Here is a 21,560-nt window from a genome sequence, read left to right as displayed (position 1 = left end):
GAAATCCTTGCTGCAAGTAGAAATACTTTTGATCTCAACATCTCCATGCATTTTAATTTTTAGTTATGTGAATATTGGAATTTCACTGACGTGCAGTAATATAGTTGTGTAAGCAGGCTCTGCTGCAGTATTTACAGATATGCAACGTAACCCGAGAAATACTAGCTGATGCTAAAAAAATAAGTCAGATAAAGAATTTTTTTCTTACATGAGACATGGATGTAATGATTTATTTTTTAACCAAAAGAAAAAGTAATATTTGATTTTTAACCCCATTTTAAATATATATTCATACATATATATGTGTCTATATATATATAATTTATCTTTTTCTAAGGTCCACATTTTTGTGACCATTTTTTCTATAATCTTTTTGCTGCTGCAAACAGCAGAATTTCCCCATTGTGGGACAATAAAAGGATTTTCTACTCTAAATGATCAAACTATACTCTATATTCTTCTGTTATTTCTGCCTTATCAGTTCTGCCTACTTAGTTTTTGCCAGGTGTTTTTCTAGTACATTTCTCTTGTGTATTTCTTAGAATTGTTGGAAGATTTTTTTCTATTCTTGCCATTATTTCTGTACTGTTGGATAGGTTTTCCAGTTTCTTCTTTAGGATTTCCTCTGTTTTTCCCTGTTTAATCATGTCTCCCTCTGCCTGAGCTTAACTTAGTAGATTTTATTCAGCTGTTACTCCTTATATTGCCTTTTGTTTGCATCTGTTTCCTTCATCACTACAGCCTGCAGTTAGCCGTCAGTATTCTTCTCTTTCTCTGTTTATCTTTATGTCTCCAAGCCTTTCTTTGTTTACCATCCACCATTGCTTTAAGAAATTCTCAAACTCACTATGCTTCTCAATAGCACTTTTCTCCAAAACACCAGGTTTTCACTAAAGCCGATGACGGGGGAAATGAAAGCATTAATTAAAGAGACACAGACAGGCATTCAAAGAACCCAAACGATGGCCCAGTCCTAAGGGGCGGACCCGTTCGTCTGGTTCAATTAGCATGTTTTCTAATCCAAAACAAGGCTTTGTTTTTGGTCCACTCTATAGAGCCTCAAACTCAACGCTGTTTTTGACATTTTGAATTGAAAAAAGCTTCCTGGATAGGAAGCAAAATGTCTTCAAACTTGGAAACAAAGTCCAGTGGATTGTTTTTTTTAAACTTTTTTGGAATGAGCATTAATTAAAGAAGAGTCTTGTCATGATGGGTTCTGGGAGTAAAGCCCAAGATGCAGAACACACACGGAGACACAGGGTAAAAAGTCCAAAAGAGTTTATTGTAGCACAAAACACATGAGTATGAAACCGGAACAGTTCTGACAGGGGGCTGGTTCACTGGGGTCTGTGCAGGGAAAGGGAGATGGCTGGTAGCTGAGTTCAGGTTAGGCTAAGCATCTAGCTTTGGCTTAGCCTGGCAGTCCTGGGTTTTAGCTTCCAGCTTACTACAGAAAACAACAGGGGAAAACACGAGGGATCTTTCAGGCTGAGCTTCCAGCTCACCGTAGGGAACAACAGGGGAAATCCACATGGGAACCTCTAGGGAAACTCCACAGAGAAGTCGTCAGGTTTCATCCACATAGAAATCTTCGGGTTGGTTCACCAGGGCAGATTAGCTGGTTAGGCTTTTCAAGAGCTTCAGGCTTGAGACTGGTTTCCTGAGATGCAGCTCCTCCAGAGCTGCAGACCAGAGACTGGGTTCCAGTGAGGGTGCTCTTCCTGAGCTTCACAAGGAGACAGGAGGTTAAGCTCATCCAGAGCTTCACGAGGAGACAGGATTCCAACTAAGATCAACACTGCGGCGTGGAATCCAGGTCTGAAGGCAGCTTAAATACTGTGGTCCTCCTGATTAGTAGATCAGCCACAGGTGTGTGAGAGGCTCAGCTCAGGAGGACCCACGGCGCACTCTGCTGGAGGCAGAGGGTAATCTCCAGAACCTGAGAGTGACTCCAGCCCTAAGACAAAGAGACAAAAAGAGAACAGAAGAGGATCCTCGGCGCCCTCTGGTGGGCAAGCCTGAGGATCCCAACAGAGCCCCCCCCTCAAGGGCGGATTCCAGACGCCCCCTGAAAAAAAAAAAGTCCAAAAAAACAAACAAAAAACAACCCACCCAGGGCGGACGGAGGGGGCACTAGGGCGAGGAGGGCCAGAACCAACAGAAAAAAAGGTCCAACAAACAAAAAACAACCCACCCAGGGTGGGCGAAGGGGGAAACAGGCCAGGAGGGCAGAAAACAAAAACAGAGTCCAGAACAAAAAACGATCCACTTATGGTGGACGAAAACAAATGAAAACCCAAAAACCTTCTTGGGCAAAGTCTCTGGTGGCCAGCCGAGGGGTCGGCAGCGGGACTGAGTCTCAGATGACCGGCCGAGGGACCGGCAGCCGGACACAGTCTCAGGTGGCCTGCCGTGGGGCCGGCTGCAGGACACAGTCTCGTGGGGCCGGCTGCAGGACACAGTCTCAGGTGGCCTGCCGTGGGGCCGGCTGCAGGACACAGTCTCGTGGGGCCGGCTGCAGGACACAGTCTCAGGTGGCCTGCCGTGGGGCCGGCTGCAGGACACAGTCTCAGGTGGCCTGCCGTGGGGCCGGCTGCAGGACACAGTCTCAGGTGACCTGCCGTGGGGCCGGCTGCAGGACACAGTCTCAGGTGACCTGCCGTGGGGCCGGCTGCAGGACACAGTCTCGTGGGGCCGGCTGCAGGACACAGTCTCAGGTGGCCTGCCGTGGGGCCGGCTGCAGGACACATACTCAGGTGACCTGCCGTGGGGCCGGCTGCAGGACACAGTCTCAGGTGACCTGCCGTGGGGCCGGCTGCAGGACACAGTCTCAGGTGACCTGCCGTGGGGCCGGCTGCAGGACACAGTCTCAGGTGACCTGCCGTGGGGCCGGCTGCAGGACACAGTCTCAGGTGACCTGCCGTGGGGCCGGCTGCAGGACACAGTCTCAGGTGACCTGCCGTGGGGCCGGCTGCAGGACACAGTCTCAGGTGGCCTGCCGTGGGGCCGGCAGCAGGACACAGTTTCAGGTGGCCTGCCGTGGGGCCGACGGCGGAGGCGTGGTTGCTGCTCAGGAGGTCGACCGTTGAGATGATGGTGGAGCAGCGTCTTAGGGGGACCACCGCCGGGCCGGAGACACGGTTGAAGTTCAGGTGACCGGCCTACGATCCGGCAACGGAGCAGAGTCTTAGGTGGCCGGCAGGGGGGGCCAAGGCGACGCTGACACTCTGGGGGTCTGCCACAGGGTCGACGATGAAGATGATGCTCCGGGGGTCTGCCACGGGACCGGAGGCGAAGCTGACGCTCTGGGGGTCCGCCGCGAGGCCGAAGGCGAAGCTGACGCTCAGGAGGTCTGCCGCGAGGCCGAAGGCGAAGCTGACGCTCTGGAGGTCTGCCGCGAGGCCGAAGGCGAAGCTGACGCTCTGGAGGTCTGCCGCGGGGCCGGAGGCGAAGCAGCTTATCAGGAGGATGACGCCCAAGCTTCAGCAGGTACCCCCACGGGGTACCCCGTCCCCTCCTCGGCAGCTCAGGAACAGTCTCAGAAACAGCCGCCGACTGCGGCTCTGGAGGAGGCTCAGAGGAGACCGCCGACTGCGGCTCCGGGTCTGGAGAGCCCACCGATAGCGGCTCAGGAGCAGGAGATCCCGCCGATTGCGGCTCTGGGTCAGGAACAGGGGAGACCACCGACAGTGGCTCCACCACAGGAACATGCGGGACCACCGACTGTGGTTCCGTCTCAGGAGCAGGCGACACCACCGACTGTGGTTCAGCCTCAGGAACTGGTGAGGCCACCGATTGTGGTTCCACCTCAGGGACAGGCGACACCACCGACTGCGGTTCAGACTCAGGAGCAGGTGGGATCACCGACTGCGGTTCCACCTCTGGCAACGGAGGGGCCACCCATGGAGGCTCAAGTTCAGTCTCTGAGGTGGCTTGAGGCGTCGGTGGAGGGTTCTTGGCGATTAGTGGTCTCTGTTGAAAGGCTCTTGGAGGAATTTCTTCACAAACTCCACATTCTGAAGCCCTCTTAAGTGTATGCTCAGGGGTCTCCGGTCGGCTCAGGGCTAACTCAGGGGTCCCTGGACGGCACAGGGCTAACTCAGGGGTCTCTGGACGGCACAAAGCTAACTCAGGGGTCTCTAGACGGCTCAGAGCGTGCTTACGGCGACGCCGTCTCTTACATTGGGGGGTCTTAGAAGCGGGGCTAACAGGTTTATTGATTGAATCTGTCGATAAACTAACCGGTTGAAAAATATGAATACCAGAATGAATTTCAGGAACTGAGGCTAAAGAGTCAGGCATGGGGTCAGGATTAAAACTAACTGGTTCAGGATCTAAATAACACTGGCGTGGAGCTGGATGTGGTGGCTCGAAAGGGGAGATATCCTCCCTATCACCATAGAAAAAGTTCCAGAGATCTGTCTCATGGATGTGGGGAGCTAGATTACTAGGCGAGAGAACAGGTCTAGATTCAACGGTGACGGGTGCAGGTGTCTGATCAAGCTGACGGGTGACTCTAGTAGTTTGAACTTTAACTTGTGGGCCTAATTTGAGTCCTTTGACAGAAGGAGCTAAGTGAGGGTCGAGTATATATGAGGAGAAACTAACCTGGCGCGGAATGGAACTGGAATCTAGAAACTGAGGCTGTGCGGTTCTGGGTCTAGTTTGCAGTCCAATATCTAACCCGACTGCAAGCTCAATGAGGTTCTCAAGGTTATCTGGTTCAACATAAAAGGTTAGTTCGTTTCTGATCGGTTCATTTAATGCTTGGAGAAATGCAGTCTTAAGTGCAGACTCATTCCACCCGGAAACGGCTGCTTTTTCCTGGAACTCGGAAGCAAACTCGGCAACTGATCTATTTCCCTGTTTGGATTCCAAAAGTCCCCTTGAAAACCAGGATTTATTTATGACCTGATTAAAAGTCCTTTCAAACTCCTGGATGAACGTTTCATAATCATAGTGAGAAGATCTAGATCCGGTCTCCGCCCATTCAAGGGCTTCACCGGACAGAAAAGAAATTACAAAGGCTATCCTATCCCTATCATACAGGAAATCTGACTCGAAAAATTGAAAAAACAACCGACACTGAAATAGAAATGTTTTGAGATTTCTTGGATTGCCGGAAAATCTCTCAGGCAGAGAAGGACCGGGTGACGAAAGCGACGGGGTGAGTTCAGAACAGAAAGAAGGGTTATTATCTTGACTGGGAGGTGACGGACGGAATTCCGGAAGTGACGAAACCGGAACCGGACGTTGAACTGGCGCCATCTTGTGATTCCCACGAAGCCTGTGGGATCTTGAAACGTGTGTTTTCTTAAAGTCCAACTGGGATTTTAACTCACGGAGGGACTGTGTGTGATCAGGACTCAGAGCGTACTGTTTCTCAGCTCTACGACGGAGGTGATCTGCTGGGCTTTGTGTTTGGCCGCAGTGTTCTGTCATGATGGGTTCTGGGAGTAAAGCCCAAGATGCAGAACACACACGGAGACACAGGGCAAAAAGTCCAAAAGAGTTTATTGTAGCACAAAACACATGAGTATGAAACCGGAACAGTTCTGACAGGAGGCTGGTTCACTGGGGTCTGTGCAGGGAAAGGGAGATGGCTGGTAGCTGAGTTCAGGTTAGGCTAAGCATCTAGCTTTGGCTTAGCCTGGCAGTCCTGGGTTTTAGCTTCCAGCTTACTACAGAAAACAACAGGGGAAAACACGAGGGATCTTTCAGGCTGAGCTTCCAGCTCACCGTAGGGAACAACAGGGGAAATCCACATGGGAACCTCTAGGGAAACTCCACAGAGAAGTCGTCAGGTTTCATCCACATAGAAATCTTCGGGTTGGCTCACCAGGGCAGATTAGCTGGTTAGGCTTTTCAAGAGCTTCAGGCTTGAGACTGGTTTCCTGAGATGCAGCTCCTCCAGAGCTGCAGACCAGAGACTGGGTTCCAGTGAGGGTGCTCTTCCTGAGCTTCACGAGGAGACAGGAGGTTAAGCTCATCCAGAGCTTCACGAGGAGACAGGATTCCAACTAAGATCAACACTGCGGCGTGGAATCCAGGTCTGGAGGTAGCTTGAATACTGTGGTCCTCCTGATTAGTAGATCAGCCACAGGTGTGTGAGAGGCTCAGCTCAGGAGGACCCACGGCGCACTCTGCTGGAGGCAGAGGGTAATCTCCAGAACCTGAGAGTGACTCCAGCCCTAAGACAAAGAGACAAAAAGAGAGCAGAAGAGGATCCTCGGGCCCTCTGGTGGGCAAGCCTGAGAATCCCAACAAGCCTTGTGGAAAATTCTGACATCGGAGGAGCTGTGCTCTGCTCACATGTGACCAGAATGTTCCTTTTGTGTCCAAAATGCAGAGTGAATGCAGAGTTTTCCTACTAAAAATCTGCTTAAGATTAGTCAAAGGGTCACCTTTCAGCTGGACACTAAGCTTAGTGTCCAGAGCTAAGATGAAGTGATTGAAACCAAAATGCATTCATGCATTCGAGGTTCACTCTGAAAATCCAGCTAAAAATCTGATAAAAAGTTTGATGTATTAAAAAAAAAAAAACTCTTCATCCAGACTAACTGAACTGAAATGTGCAAAATCGGTACAAACATAAACAAATAAATAAATGTGTAAATAAAAAATCTTGGAAGCTGCAAAATATTGACCCAGGGAGGCTGAGTAAAAATGCAGATCACTTTTCAATAAAAAGAATAAAGAAATATAAACTACCAAACTGGTAGCCAACGAACTTTGCTGCCCTTTTAATGACATATATTTGCAGAAACTTCATTTCAGAAATATCTTTGCATATTCCACAGCAGAGAGGAGGAAATCAGCATTAGGTTCAGCAATAGAAATCTTTACAGGTATGAAGAGTGATTTCATTCCTCTCAAACGTTCTGCAAAACAATCACCAAAGGATATATTAAAACGATGCAAAGAAATGTCAGTCAACATTTACAACACCGTGGTTATAAATATAAACTCCTGCACCTCAAGCTTCCACTCCAGGTAATTGTTTTTAATTTAGAACAACACTGCTTCCACCTAATTATCTAAATGAGCTGAAGAGGTTCTGATTAGTGACAAATGACTTTTAAACACTCTCGTTCTGAATGTGTCTGAAACAGCACTCCATTAGCCAGGTGCTATGGCAACTGAGATAAAGCCAGCAGAGCAGAGTCAGGAAATGAAGGGAGATATTGTTCTGACAATTGACACTATATGTAGTGGAGGAGGAGGAGGTCTGCGACTCACCGTACGATTCATACGACTCCCCGCTGTGTCCGTATTCATAGTAGTCATCTGAGCTGCAAGCAGAGAGAAAAAAAAAGTGAATATAACATATAAAAAATAATTTACTGTTTATTTCACTTTAAAGTCAATTAAGTTGTAGTGCTGCAGCCATGGAAGTTTCCACTCACACTAAAGCTGAAAATTGAAACAAGAAAAATAAGCATGAAAAATGATTTATGTCGCTTTAAAAGTTTGTAGGTATATAAGGCAGCTTCCTTCCCTTATTTCTCCACAAGCTTCTAGTTCCATATTGCTGCTTATGGAGATGTATGAGGCGTGGCAGCTTTAATATAAAGTAAAAAGATGGGGGACGAGTTGCAGAGCACTTCATTTCTCTGCTTGTTTATTTATTTATTTTTGGGATTTTGTGGTCGTCGGTGAGGCAGTGACAGAACAATCCTGCGTCGACATCACTCGGTAACAGCGCTATCATTCAGGAGAGGCAATTCATCATAAGGCTGCCACTGAGCCGACAGCAGCCATCACAGCTGGGTCCTCTCCGCCTGCCTGTCAGTCACACTGTCAGCGATAGGAGCACCTCTCTGCTCCCCAGATTAGAGAGCTGAAAACGTCATTCAAACACCCCCCCCCACCTCCTCAGCGAACGCCAAGCCAACACCGGCTGACTGCTGAGGGCAAAGAGGTGACAGCTGTGACACCACAGAACTATCAAATAATTATTTTTCCCTGCTCTTAAGTAGCTTTCTTCCTGGGGACTGTGAACCTGTGGTTCTATTCTCTGCCTAACAAGGCCACAATTCTCTGGCTGTTTGGGAAAGAAATCTTTGCAATGTTGTGGGACTGCACCCATCTGTAAGCGATAGGTGATTAAATGACATCAACAGCAACAAACATAAAGGTATTTTTAAGGCAGGCAGGTTTGTCATGTAGTAAAATAATCAAAACAGTAATTATAAACTATAAATCATGTTTAAATCCTTTTTCTGTCCTAAATATTCCCATTGATTTTTAGAACCTCAATTTATTTAATCTGGGGAATGACTAAAAAAAGCTAATAATTGATTTACTCTGGTGAAATATTTTACAGCAGCCAATCGTTTTACTCTTAATGAAATATTACGCTTAACATTTTGTCATTTTTTGTCATTTTGTCCACCCAACTTTCAGTACTTCTAAAGGTTAGGCCATTTTGTACCAAACTTTACAAAGTACAAAAAGGAGCTTGACGTAGTTTTGTTTAGTTCCAAGGGTCGTGGCCTGGTTCCTGGCAGCCAGTGAACAGAGAGGGTTTTAATGTTTGTCCTGTCCTCTGATCGTGTCCTGGTGCTTCTCTGCTCTCCTCAGGATTTTGGGTCCGAACGTGGAGAAGGTCAGTTTTATTCCTGTAAGCCTGGCTCCAAGGAGGAGACCAGTTTAAAGTTTCCTGCAGAAATTCTGGTACTACGTCTTGTCTCTGTTCCCTCAACCACTGAGCTTGCCCGTCTGCATCCGTGCTCATCTGTCTGGGAACGCTTCTGGACCCGTCTGTCCCTGAACCAGTCTTCACGCTCTGTGGATTCCAGGAAGCCTTTTTCCTTCTGTTCCTGTTTGTGTCGGAATTTCTGATCAGCTGTTGGCTCTTGGAAAGCTGGACTGTTCCTGCCTGCTCTGTCTTCCCCTGCCCTGGATCGGCCTCCTGCATGTTCTCCAGGTAGGCGCAGCGCACGTCGCGTCTGGTTGGCTGCCCATCGACTGGATCACACCTATTTAAGGGAGGATGGGCTGAATAGAGAAACCAGAGTCAGTGATGGATTGTGCCCCTCCAGTTGCTGCAGGTCCGGAGCTCGACATTTCTGCAATTTTTTAACTGTTCTGTCTGTTTTTTCCATTAATAAATGTTTTGTACTTTCCTACTGACTATCTCAACATGCATACTGGGTCCATCTGTCCCACTTATGACACTATTGAAAGACCGCTGTTCTCTAGGTGCAAAAAAGAAAGCCATTGCAGATCCTTCCTCCCTGTAGCGGGTAGACTTTACAACAATCACTGTTCTTGACAAGCTTAATAAAGTTTTAAATCCATGCTGTTATTTGCACAGTTTTTCCTTTTATTCTATGAATAGCATTTTTCTTTTGTTCTCTAACATAACCTGCTCTCAGACGAATTATGAAAAATGCTACAAATGTGTTTAGTGCCAAGAGAACTTTAGGGGCTGAGCTATTTGTAGGGATGCACTCTAAAAAGCACTGCTCCATCTTAAACGAACTGCTTCAATCAGTAACAAGTAATTGAATTAAGTTGATCAAACTTCCTTTAATAAGTTTATTGGTTGACAACTTAAATAAATCAATTTGGAAATCTTAAATTATTGAAAGGAGCATAGGAAATGGCCAGTGGGGGTTATGCAGGGGTCTGGTCAGGATCGGGAAAAGTGGAAGTGAGTTAAGCATAGCCTCGCCTTATTGAAGCATGTACCATTTGCCTACTACATACAAAGTGTGTCTGAGTAATTTGTATCTGAGCCCGTTAGATATAGAGCTAATTTGAAAGATGAAACAAGGTTAAAGTAATGAAACTGGTACTTTTCAAGCCAGAGGCTGGATCTGCTGGGTAGGATTTATGAATGGACATCCTGCATTGTTTGGGTGGACAGCCTATTGGCCAGAATATGACGCTAATGTTACAGTCACATTTTTAAACCCAGTGGACCAATTACAACATCATACATTTACAGTAAGTCAGTTCTCACTTGTAACATGATACAGACCAAACTAACATATTGCCAGTCTGTAAAAGAATCTGCCTCTTTCTCCTGCTTGTGAGCCTTTAGAATAAACTGGTTTCTGGTACTTGTTTTACTGCTGATATTAGATTAAAGTGTTAAAGTTTATGCATATTTTAAGTTTATACATAGCGTCAGGGAAATGATGTGCACACGCTTTTGAGAAACAAAGAACCTATGGAATATTGATAAAAAAGAAAAATTAGGAACCCTTGTTACATATATTACAGTAGCTGAACTTGTGGCTATAATGATAAAAGCCTGTATGTCTGAAGAAGGCATGTACCAGCATTTAATGTTCAGGGTTCGTACGGGTGCTGGAAATCCTTGAAAATGCTTGAATTTTTGACGTTGTGTTTTCAAGGTTTGAAAAGTGCTTATATTTTGGATGAAATGCTTGAAAATGCTTGAAATTGTAACTATTTCTTTTGCAACAAATACCTATCTAACTGAATTGTGTGTTTATTAAATGGAGAAATAAAATGTTGGAGAGCCCGAAAATGAAACCTGCTCGCTTATGTGTGACTGCTATCTGTCTATTTCCATGTGTGACTCCGCCCCCATGAAACCACTACTGCACCGTGCCGGGAAGTTTTTGTTTCAATGAACGTTGGCTGGAAGATGAAAAATACAAATTATGGATTAAACGGGGACAAACCCCACGAGTTGCCTCTTGTAAAGTCTGCAAAAAAAGATGTGCAGCTTTTCACAATGGGCGAGTCTGCGCTCTCGAGTCACATGAAGGGTAAGTCATAGTGACTGAGAGTACGGTGTGATAATGTAATGTTAGTATTGCAGTGTTTCCCGCAGCACTATCTTGGCTAAACTCACGCTACCACTTCGCCAACGTTCCAAAAAACAAACAAAAAAAACCGAAGTTTTAATTCATTGCCAGGCCCAGACCTTAAAACAGCATTGATAACTCTACGGCTGATAATACTGAATTGCGACACCCTCTGGTTGGTTATATTACTACGCCATGGCAGAGGAGTAATTTTCTTTGATCATCCGAGGAGACGTGTGCGGGGGAAAAAACGTCTTCGTCGTCTTCATCGTCTTCATCATCGGTGGACTATAGTAGTTAATTGAAACTGATAATAGAAAATAAATATCTGCCTCGTGTGCTCTGACAAATTAACTTTGAGACAAATATAGGGAGCTAAAAATATCTAATTGAAACAAAAAAATCACATTGAAATGACAATATAAACCATATAGACACAGTTTATTGAGTTTATCTACCAAAACGTTTGTTGGGACGAGTTAAAGCTGCAAAAGAGACATAGACAGGCTGTGAGATCTGAGCTTTTGCCTTCCTTAATATTTTCCTTCTTTCGAACACAGGTAAACTGATAACAAAAAGTGTTTGTTTACAGCTTTTAGGAGTATTAGTAAGGAAGCGAATGGCAACACATGACTTCTAGCTAATGACCAAAACCTCACATTCGTCCTAACATTCATTTAGAGAAGTAAAAACAACCTCAGTACTTTTAAAAAAATAAATTTAAGATTAATGTGATATTATACAGTTAATCAATTACAAAAAATATAATCTGCTTGGTGTTTGGAGGGTCTTGCAAGTGCACATTTATTCAGAAAGTATCTTGGGTGTTTCTTACCTTGCTAGAAAAATTGTCCTCTATACCTTTAAATACCTTCCGCACGGTAAAATAGGAAAAAATAAAATTTTTCATATCTTTATGATATAAAAGGACCATAACGTAAGTTCTTCTGATGTGATACAAAGTAAAAGTGACAACAGTTTTCCTTCAGTCATAGCACTCTCCCTCCAGCTGGCTGAGGAAAGTCGTAAATGGGAGAAAACCTGACAGTGTTTGATGCTAGCAAAGCATCACCTGTCTTTAAGAGTTAGGGCTGTTTTTAAACCTATAAAGAACAGAAGGAAGAATCCCTTAAAGAGCACTGTCATGGTTCAGTAACGCGTGATACAAGGTCTTACAAAGCTGGAAACTGAACTCAGGCTTAGCAGAAATTTACTATTACACTAATTGAACAAAAACACAGCATGACGATCCGCTCCTGTGGTGATACCGTTCATCTGGAAAGCTACAGAAATATTCCTGACACTTTAAAGATGCAGAAATGGGGTGGAAAGAGAGAACATGTAAATGTTTTTCCTATCACATTGCTTACCCAGAGACAAGACCTGACAGGATGTCCAATAATTACATTTCACATTCAGCTAAAATGCAGTAAATTCCAGACAAGTCATTAAAATGAACATCATCTCAATGACTGACAGTAAATCTATTTGCCACGAGTCACAGGTGCAAGCACAAACATTCTCAGTTTTCCTCTAGCTCTGTCAAATATGAAGATCAAGATTTTGCATAAAAACCAGGATCATAAAGCACACCAAAAAAGGAGCAGTTTAGTCAAAATAAGTTATTATGTTTGCTGTTTGTCAATATTCTTATCGTAATGTTGTATTTCATTAGTGTTCACTGAAAAAACACCATAAGTAAAAGAAGGAAAGGCTCGAAAACATCAGTCTGTGTGAAATCAATCTCTAAGATTTGTTTGTCTTTTTAAAGGCATACTAGGCAACATTTTTCAGTTAATTAATGTGTTCCATAACGTTTTGGATGATTAAATGATTCATTTCAGGTCGAACAAAGGTATTCTCGGCCGCCCTGGTGGTCTGTGGGGGAAATACCGTACTTGCAATTGCAGGAGCCCTCGGCCCGCACCCACAGGCTCAGAAGTCTCGCGAGAGTCGGTCTTGCTTTACGGCGAGAACTGCTAAACGCCCCCAGTGAAAGGCATGCTCGTTGCTAGTGAAGTGGCGATATTTGTGCAGTTATCATGGCGGAACCAGCGAGAAAACAGTGAAAGCCCATGGCGGAGCAGGCAAGAAAGAGGAAAAGGGCTCTCTACCGCAGTAGACATGGTGATTCGTTGCGTTCGCCTGTCTGCTAAGCTCAAAACTACCGCGCCTGGCTTGACGGAGAAACCAGGAGAACAGCTGTGCATATTTACGACAGTGCACTTTTACTTTCGCCCTCTGGGGGGAGCCTCGCTGGAAAATCAACACCGGTTGCATAGTGTACCTTTAAAAATTAATTTGTTTGAATAAATTAACTTTATTATAATAATTTTAATTTGTGGAAATGCACTTGTATGTCTTTTATTCACATTTGTAGTATTTTATAGAGTATCCTGAAGGATTAGAGACAACAATAACCCTTCATTGTTAATTCTAGGATGTTCTGCAATGTGTTTTGTTGATTTGGAATAAAAAATATCCCTTATGCTTGCATTCTTGAGCATTCCTTCAATAATTCCAAACAGAAAATATTTCTGCTGTCAGTATAATATGTCTCATTTCTGCTAAATTTAAACCGATGTTTGTTTTCTTTTTGTGGAGGTCAATTATTAAATAACAAAACCAAAACTGATATTATGATATTAACCATTTAAAAACAACCTCCTTGGATCTGCAATGCGACATTTTGGTCTGAAATTGTGCATTCCTAATGTAGAGAAAACAAAGAAATGTTGCATTAACTTATAAAGGGGCATAACGTGTTGTAAAGTTCTTATCAAAAGGGTCTTAGGAGGTGGTAGGTGAGGTAAATCCAGCTGTTTAGAGCCTAATTTTGCTGTAAATCTGAGTCACTCCTTCTCAGACCACATTCTGTCAATGGATGGGAGGATGTGAGGAGCTGAAAGATTTAGCTGGAATTTATTGGTTAATAATCTTTCTAGCCTGGTTTTATGACTGATATTTAAAGGTTTTCATGTCACATTGCTTTCTTTAATCGTTTTCATGATTTATTTGTTTGTAGGACTTATTATAATTAAATATATCTTTTTATATATTTTTTTATGTTATCTCTTATAATAATTGTAAGAAATAATTATATGCAACATGCACTATATTATTTATTTATTTACTAATAACAATATCTATATTAATTATTCCTATTATCATTATTATTATTATTATTGGCACCTCCAAACCTGCCTGTCGCACATGCAATTCTTACATTTAATTTTGGAGGATTAAAATGGTTTGGATGTCCTGTTCTCAGAACAGGTGGTGGAAAATACATTAAATACACTGACATAACTTATTTATTCTCTGATTCATCACTTTTATTTGTCTAAGATGAAGAAAAAATAAAGGTTAAATGGTGGTAGTGGTGGGGGATGGTCTTTTTCAGTGTCCCTTTTCACACCATTGTTCCATTTGTCTCAAAATTAGAAATACAGCAGCTTTAAACATTCATAACTTTTCTACTTACAGATTAAACATCTGATCTTATATATCATTTTAATCTCTTTACATTTATTGATGTAAAAAACAAATTTTACATTAATTTTTATTGACAAGCATCTTATCCCATAACAGACGCACTACATCCTAGTTCAATGTATTTATGCTTTTCTTTTTTTTGCAGATATTAATACAGACTGTTTATCAAAAAACATACATTTACTATATTTTACTGACATTGAACTTAATTTAATTGTCTTGTTTATCTGAGATGCAGCAATTGATTCTCCAACATGTTAGTTGAGGGAGCTCAGCCAGTAGCATGGACTTGTATAAAAGGGATCTGGGGAGAGATGTCATCCTGACAAAGGTGTGAAAGAGCTTTGACTTTCTAAATAGGTCGGCTTTTGATTTGACATTCATTAGCAGAAGGCGTCTGCTGCTCTGTTCCTCCCTAGGCAAAGAAAAAAGATTTTGCAAAAAAAACAGCTATGGTCAAAAGCGCTTTGCTAAAAAGCAAACACCTGTTGGAAATATGTGTGTGTTTTTTATTAGGCGTGTACGTCCAGGCCAGGTTTTCGGGTAATACATCTGTCATCTGTGTAAATGCTTCATCCGACGTCGTGGCTGTATTGGAGGGCGCCACGAAACAGATGGCGGTGTTAAATCTGAATGATGTAGAGCACATCCCTCACGTACTTTGCTTTCTAACATCCTCATTACTCTTCCAGTCCTCTGTGAGAAATCTTAAATCTAGCCGGACATTGTAGAAGGCTTCAGGGGTAACGTTTGTCTAACGTGGAACGAAAGCTTCACTATTTTTTACCTGCATTTGGGGACTTGAAGAAATGTACTCATTAATGAATCTTAAAGGATAAAAACATCAATGATGCTTCTGATGTGATTGTTTTTTTTTTTTTACATTTATTTTTATCAAACGGTTTGAGAAGTAAAATGCTGATGAAAACTGCCTCGCATTGAATGCTCTGATTATACCAGCTCCGTGATTTCTCCAGCAGATAGCATGGCAAAAGGAAATAGAAAGTGGAGGGAAAAAAAATCATCCCACAGTTTATTCCCTCACAATTTTGCCTGAAATGAAACGCGTGTAATTTCCAAAGAAAACCTTCGTTATGGATACGCTGGTGATTGCTCTGTGTGCCGGCTGATTGCGAAGCTATCGCACAAGCTGACCCCCAACTGGAGAGACACAATGAGGGACAATGGCCAACTGCAAATGAACTGATTTTTCCAAATAGGTCTTTCTATCAGCTTCGTCAGCAACAATTATGTAATTTAAGGCCCTTTTTAAAAGCTAAATGAAATCCACTTTGAATAAAAAATAATAACACGTCCCCCGAGAGTAAAACAGCACATATTCTTCTGGATAAGTGAGACATGACGTCATTGAATTTAAAGTCTTTTTCTAGTCTGCAGTCACGTCCATTTACCTCAGGCTCATTACCCAAAAAGCAGCTATCCTTCATGTACGAGTTGTCCAACTTAAAAAGCTGCCTCTGAAGACACTGCGACTGCTTCAGAAGACCTTTTAAAAAATACCAACCGCTATTTTATTAAACTCGCAATAACAAACTGTCTGCTTTAAAGTATCGGCATAAAAAGGTTCCTCTTTAAGTGAAAAAAAAAAAAAAAAAAGGCAAATGATTAAACAGTTTTATTGACACAGACGCTGAGAAGAAAAAAGACTACAAAGACTACAGTTGCTTCAGCGTTGACATCTCTGTGAAAGGAGAAGTTTCAAAGCTGGATTCATTAGCGAGGTTCTGATGTAACATTAAAACAAAGGCTGAAAAATAATAACTAAACATTTATCTAACAGCTAAACTTGGTACATTAATTATTCCAAACAATCAATTTGAAGGGAAGTTCTTTCTTTCTCTGAGTTACACCAGCTTGAAAGATTTTCAGCATAGAAACTCGTCTGACTGTTTCTGATGTGCGTTAGTTTTTCAGTGGGAAAGATTTTAAAACTGCAAGTATAGAACTTCTTGCATTTCTGAAAGTTTTAACATAATAATATGGAAAACTTTTCTACATTTGTCTGAAAGAAAGCCGCTTGTTTTATCTGTGAGAAAGAAGATCTAACAATACGAAACTGTGTGCATGTTGTGTTCAAGCAGAAATTATTTTCAGTTTAAGCATTTTTATCGTAATCTTTTAATTTTGGTATTATACTTTAAATTTTTTATTACTGTTTTGTTTGTTTGTGCTGTTTTTAGTGTTTATGAATAAAGTAGCTTAACTTGAAATCAGGGTAAGAAAGGATCCCTTTTCAGTCCTTTATTATTGTGTCTAGACTGACACCAACACTGCGAAAAATATCAAAAAATGAGTAAAAATGTCTTAAATTAAATCTATTCACCCTTAATTTGAGCATATAAATAAGATGATTTGCCAATGGACTGGGTATTTTTGCTCTTAAAATAAGGTAATTAGATATTATGCACTTGATATAAGACAATGCAGTTGTTTTTTCTTATTTTAAATGTAGATTATCTTGTTCCATTGGCAAAGTGTCTCACTTACATCCGTAATTCAAGAAAAAATGCACTTATTTTAAGAAAAAAATACTTATTTAGATTTAATTTTTTGCAGTGAAGGGGCCCTCAAGGACCACATGAGGTGCCCTCAGCGTCTTCTAAAAACAAAACAAATCACCAGTTTTTTTTTTTTTTTTGCTCTTCTTTTTTAATAATTTAAGCAGAATTTCATCCATCCATCCATTTTCCTGCCTATCTCCAGCTGTGTACGGGCGAGAGGCGGGGTACACCCTTGACAGGACGACAGTAAGAATTCAATTATAGTAATAATATATAGCATTTAATCATTCATCGACATTTCTGAATCAAAATATCTAAAAGATATAAAAATTATGAGAAACAATAGAAATATTTGATGAGGTTTAGGTGAACCCTCCGATTCATGGGTTAGTATTGGTAGCCCTTCCTATGACTCAGTACTCATGAAGTAGCTCACAGCTTTAAAAAAGTTGGTGCCCCATGTTCTATACTTTGTACTCAAAATCATATATTTTTTTCCTGGGTTTAAATGGAGTTCATTTTTATTTTCATCTAGCTAGCAAGGTATCTTATTTTGATTTTATCCAATGAAAACTTGCATAAATCCAGAGTTAACAATTAAAGTTGATACTAATCCCTTTTAAATGGGTTGGTGTGTAAATTTCAATTCAATTCAGTTTATTTATATAACTCCAATTCACATCACATGTCGTCTCAAGATACTTTACAGTTCCCCAGATCATACAGTCAAATTGATTCAAAGTTTTCTATCTAGGGAAAACCAGCTGATTGCATCGACTCATTGACTCTAATGCAATCCCTCACACTAAGCATGCTTGTAGCGACAGTGGAGAGGAAAAACTCCCTTTTAACAGGAAGAAACCTCCAGAAGAACCAGGCTCAGTGTGAGCTGCCATCTGCTGAGGCTGACTGGGGTTCAAGGAGACAGAAGTAGAGATACAGATAGAAGCAGAGATATAGAAGGCAACTGTAAAAGGTGGTTCCCTCCAGGAAACACACAGCCAGACAGACCAGCTTTGAGCCAGATGAAATATTATGTAACTTAACCTTTTTTTTCTGACCAAAGTGGTTATAAAACCAGTCTCCCTCTGGTTACTCATTGATCAATAAAAAACAGCAAAGAAACAAACTGACTAGCCATCAGTAAGTGTGATTGTGTTGAAAAGAAATCGTACAGGCATTTAAACCTTTAAAAAAATTTTTTTGTCATGTGTAATCATGAAACATTCTGCTGCATTTTTCTGGATACTCGTTTTTAGCTTAAAACTAGTGTTGCACCTATACCAGTATCAGCGAGTACCAAGAAATAGGGCACCGATACCATTTTGTGAGCCAAAAGTTTATTCAACTATTGTCACCCATTCCAGGTAGGCAATAAAAAGTTCTACTGGATTCGCTTTGTATTAGTTGGCTGGGTGTTGGACACCTCAATCCATTGCTAATGTCTGTGACCTGAATTAACCCCTTCCCTTTTTACACTGAATTTAGACGCCGAATTTAAGACAGTGAAATAGAGCCAGTTGAATCTCAGGAGGCTGAAAATATTGAGTTTGAATTTTGAAAGGTTAAATTTTTTTATATGCAGATTTTTTTAACACTGAAAAATTAAACTGAAAAAATACGTATTGAAAATCTAATCACTTTGAAAAACTAATGTGAATTTTTAGCTTGAAGAGAAAATAACAGGAAATTTCAACTGTGTAGAAATAATGACAATCAATTTTTTTTAGGTCAAAAATGTGTTCTGAATATATTTTAATACTGAAACAGTAGGGATGTAAATAATAATCGTTTTGTATCGATGCATCGATCCAACAGCCGGCGATCCGATGCATCGATACGTCCGCAAGATAATCGATTCATGTTTCTTTTTTCCTCCGGTCTATTTTTATCCATTTGCTCCTGGACGTAATTCTCCTCCCGTGCTGCGGTGGCGCTAAACCTATTTTGCCCTCCTACCTCGCTTCCTGGTTATACTCCTGCAGCAGTGTGTTGCAGTGAGCTTGACACAGACATTTTTAAATTATGCTCAATAGTGAAGCGTGGTCTGTGCTATACGCTGTGGGTCTAGATACGGCCGAGGCGGCGAGGAAGTGGGGGCGAGTTTAGTCCGACGACGGAGGGACATGAGGGCCAAAAAGAGCGGAGATCCAGGGGCAAAAAGGGGCCCAGCGTTCTTGCGCACCTCGCTCTTCTAGCGGGTCAAACTTCACGAGTTGTTTTCTGCAATATCGGTCATAAAAACAAACCAAGCCGACCTCCTGTGTGCGGCACTGTTTGCGGTCAGCTACAATTTGCGTGGAGCATCTCTCAAGGGGGCGGGGACGTCTGGAGCTGAGGTATTGCATTGCACTCATTGCACTGATTTTGTGCAGTATTTTTTGATGCAACTTTTCTACTTCTGTTATTTCCTGTTGTTTCTAAAAAAAATGCATCACAATATTACAGCTGTCATTGATTTATTTCAAACTTGAAACGATGTTTAGCCTGTAAGGTCTAAAAAAAAAAAAAAAAAAAAAATTATTATCGATTAATCGAATCGTATCGTGATGTATTCTTGAGTATCAAAAATAATCGAATCGTTGGGTCAAGAAATCGATACTGAATCGAATCGCCATAATGGATGTGATTTACACCCCTATGAAACAGTAGGTACAAACATACAACATTTAAATTTCAGTGGCATTTTTAATTCAAATCCCAGCGACACAGATTTACTTCCATATATCACCCCTTCCGTGCACATCTCCTGCACTAGGGTTTACTAATGCTTCTCAGTGATTCATCTTTCTTTTATAAAACATTGCCTGTGGGCCTCTGAGATACAGCCTACAGGATAGAATACCGAACCAAGATCCATGAGCAAGGTTTTAATGTGTCAAGCATGAAACTCAGCTTTGATCTCCCTTGTGCTCTGACAGGTCCCCTCATCCTGACCTCTCCCACTGTCCTATGATGCTGCTGCCATCCTTATCATTTCCCTGCAGAGACATCTCCCTTCATCTCTGCTAATAAAATTAAGAACGCTCTCTACACAAGAGAGCTCCTTCCAGCCTGCTTGACCTTAGAACCTGATTGGTTACACCCGACAGAGACTCCCAATAATTAAAGAATCAAACTCTCTGCTGCGTCTCCAAAACCAAAGATTGCCTCTTTTTTATAAACAGGCGGTGACGCTGTAGCCCGTGGCCCTCCCTGCCATGGTTGTCGCACCGAGGTAACGTTGTGTGGGATTCCTCTGAGGCGTCAGATCTCCTCTCAAAAAATGTAAATGTGGTGAAGTGTCTTCAGGGTGTCTAAAAAGAGCTTTTAAGCTCAAGTCTCATGTCTTGAGGGTTGTGAGCGCCTTATTTGCCTTTCAGATTTAATTACGTCTGAATTAGCAGCCCCGGCTGCTTTATTTGACACCATATGTACGGCAGGGTTTGTCTTGTTTCATTTGTTGAAGTTTGTGTTTCCTTTTGACGCTAATGTGACAGAGAACATTTGGGAAATGTTAAAAAAGCAGAGGATGATATTATTTGATCAGTGTCACAGCTGGACGCTGTAATACAGACGTTAGGAGCAAATTATAGGCAGACTTACAGACTTAGACAGATTTTATTTTGTCATTTTGTACACACAAGAGTAAACAAAAAGAAATTTCATTAAGTACAGATCTCTAGACTATTTGATTTTCTAAAGTGCAGGTAAGCAGCAGTGATAAAAAAAATATTGTGATGAAAAAAGTGTGATGTAAACAGATTAAAAAAAAACTGAGGTAAGGTCTGTTCTGAGAAAAAATATTTAATTTATCAGATAATCCAAAGACATGTTTTTGAGACCTTTCAGATGTGAATATTGACTAAAGATATCGGAAATTAACTTGAATATTTTATGGTAACTTGTTTTGGAAACTGGCAGCAGAGCAGTTTATAAATTCAAAGTGACATTTATCCAGCTAGATTTAAATCCTGCAGTAGAGACTCCTAGCCTCGTGAGACCATCCTGATCTCGCGAGCTTTCAAGGTTTCACTCGCAGATCAGTCTGGAGACTCTCCGTTAAAGAAAATTTGGAGCCGTTCACCAAACGAACGTCCAGTCAGCGTTGGCTTTGAGGCGGGTTGAGGTCTAACGCAACGAGAAGCTCGACAGTTTAGTCTAAAGAACATGGCGGCTTCAGTCAATGAAACTAGCGTTAGCGTGGCTATCGAGCAAGTTTTATCGGAATTACAGAGTATTTCTTCACTGAAAGAAGAGCAAAACACTGCTCTGGAGGCTTTTCTCAGAGGAAAATATGTTTTTGCTCTTCTACCGACTGGTTTCGACAAGAGTTTGATCTATCAATTGGCTCCTCTTCGTCGTCGCTGTTAGTACGTCATATGCTTCGTTGATCTGATTGGTTTATTTGGCCCGTCTATCACCAACATAGGCCAATCAGCTAACCAGTATTTTCGCCCCTTCCCAAAATTACTTCAACGGAAGGTTTCCAGGTGGATATGCGAAGCAAATCCATCTGGCAGAGTCAGGTTAAGAGACTCTAATGTGTCTCATAATGTAAGGGTCATGTCTGTTTTTTTGGCTAACAACTTTAGCTTAGTTAGCTCTGGATTTTAACGGGAGCTCAAACTGCTTTAAAGCTGCCGTCACATGATTCATTCAGCAAAAAATCTGACTCTGAGAGGTTAAATAGATGATCTTTTGAGGCAGTAAAGCCCCTTTCACATCTTAACGATTTAGACAAGCGTATGCCTGACGTTTGGAAAAACGTCATTTC

General features: G+C 42.0%; 1 protein-coding gene across 2 annotated transcripts in view; it reads right to left on the bottom strand.

Annotated features, from left to right (window-relative positions):
* khdrbs3 (KH domain containing, RNA binding, signal transduction associated 3) overlaps nt 1–21,560 on the bottom strand; it is a 278,856-nt gene that overhangs the window by 18,336 nt on the left and 238,960 nt on the right. For both annotated transcript variants that reach the window (XM_038281752.1, XM_038281751.1), the window contains exon 8: nt 7,240–7,292. In XM_038281752.1, coding sequence (XP_038137680.1) covers nt 7,240–7,292 — 53 coding nt within the window. The remainder of the gene's footprint in view (nt 1–7,239; nt 7,293–21,560) is intronic.

The sequence above is a fragment of the Cyprinodon tularosa genome, unplaced genomic scaffold (genome assembly GCF_016077235.1).
Source record: "Cyprinodon tularosa strain WSP-4 unplaced genomic scaffold, ASM1607723v1 ctg175, whole genome shotgun sequence".
In the NCBI taxonomy this organism is placed as follows: domain Eukaryota; kingdom Metazoa; phylum Chordata; class Actinopteri; order Cyprinodontiformes; family Cyprinodontidae; genus Cyprinodon; species Cyprinodon tularosa.
This window is presented reverse-complemented; position numbering and strand designations above follow the sequence as displayed.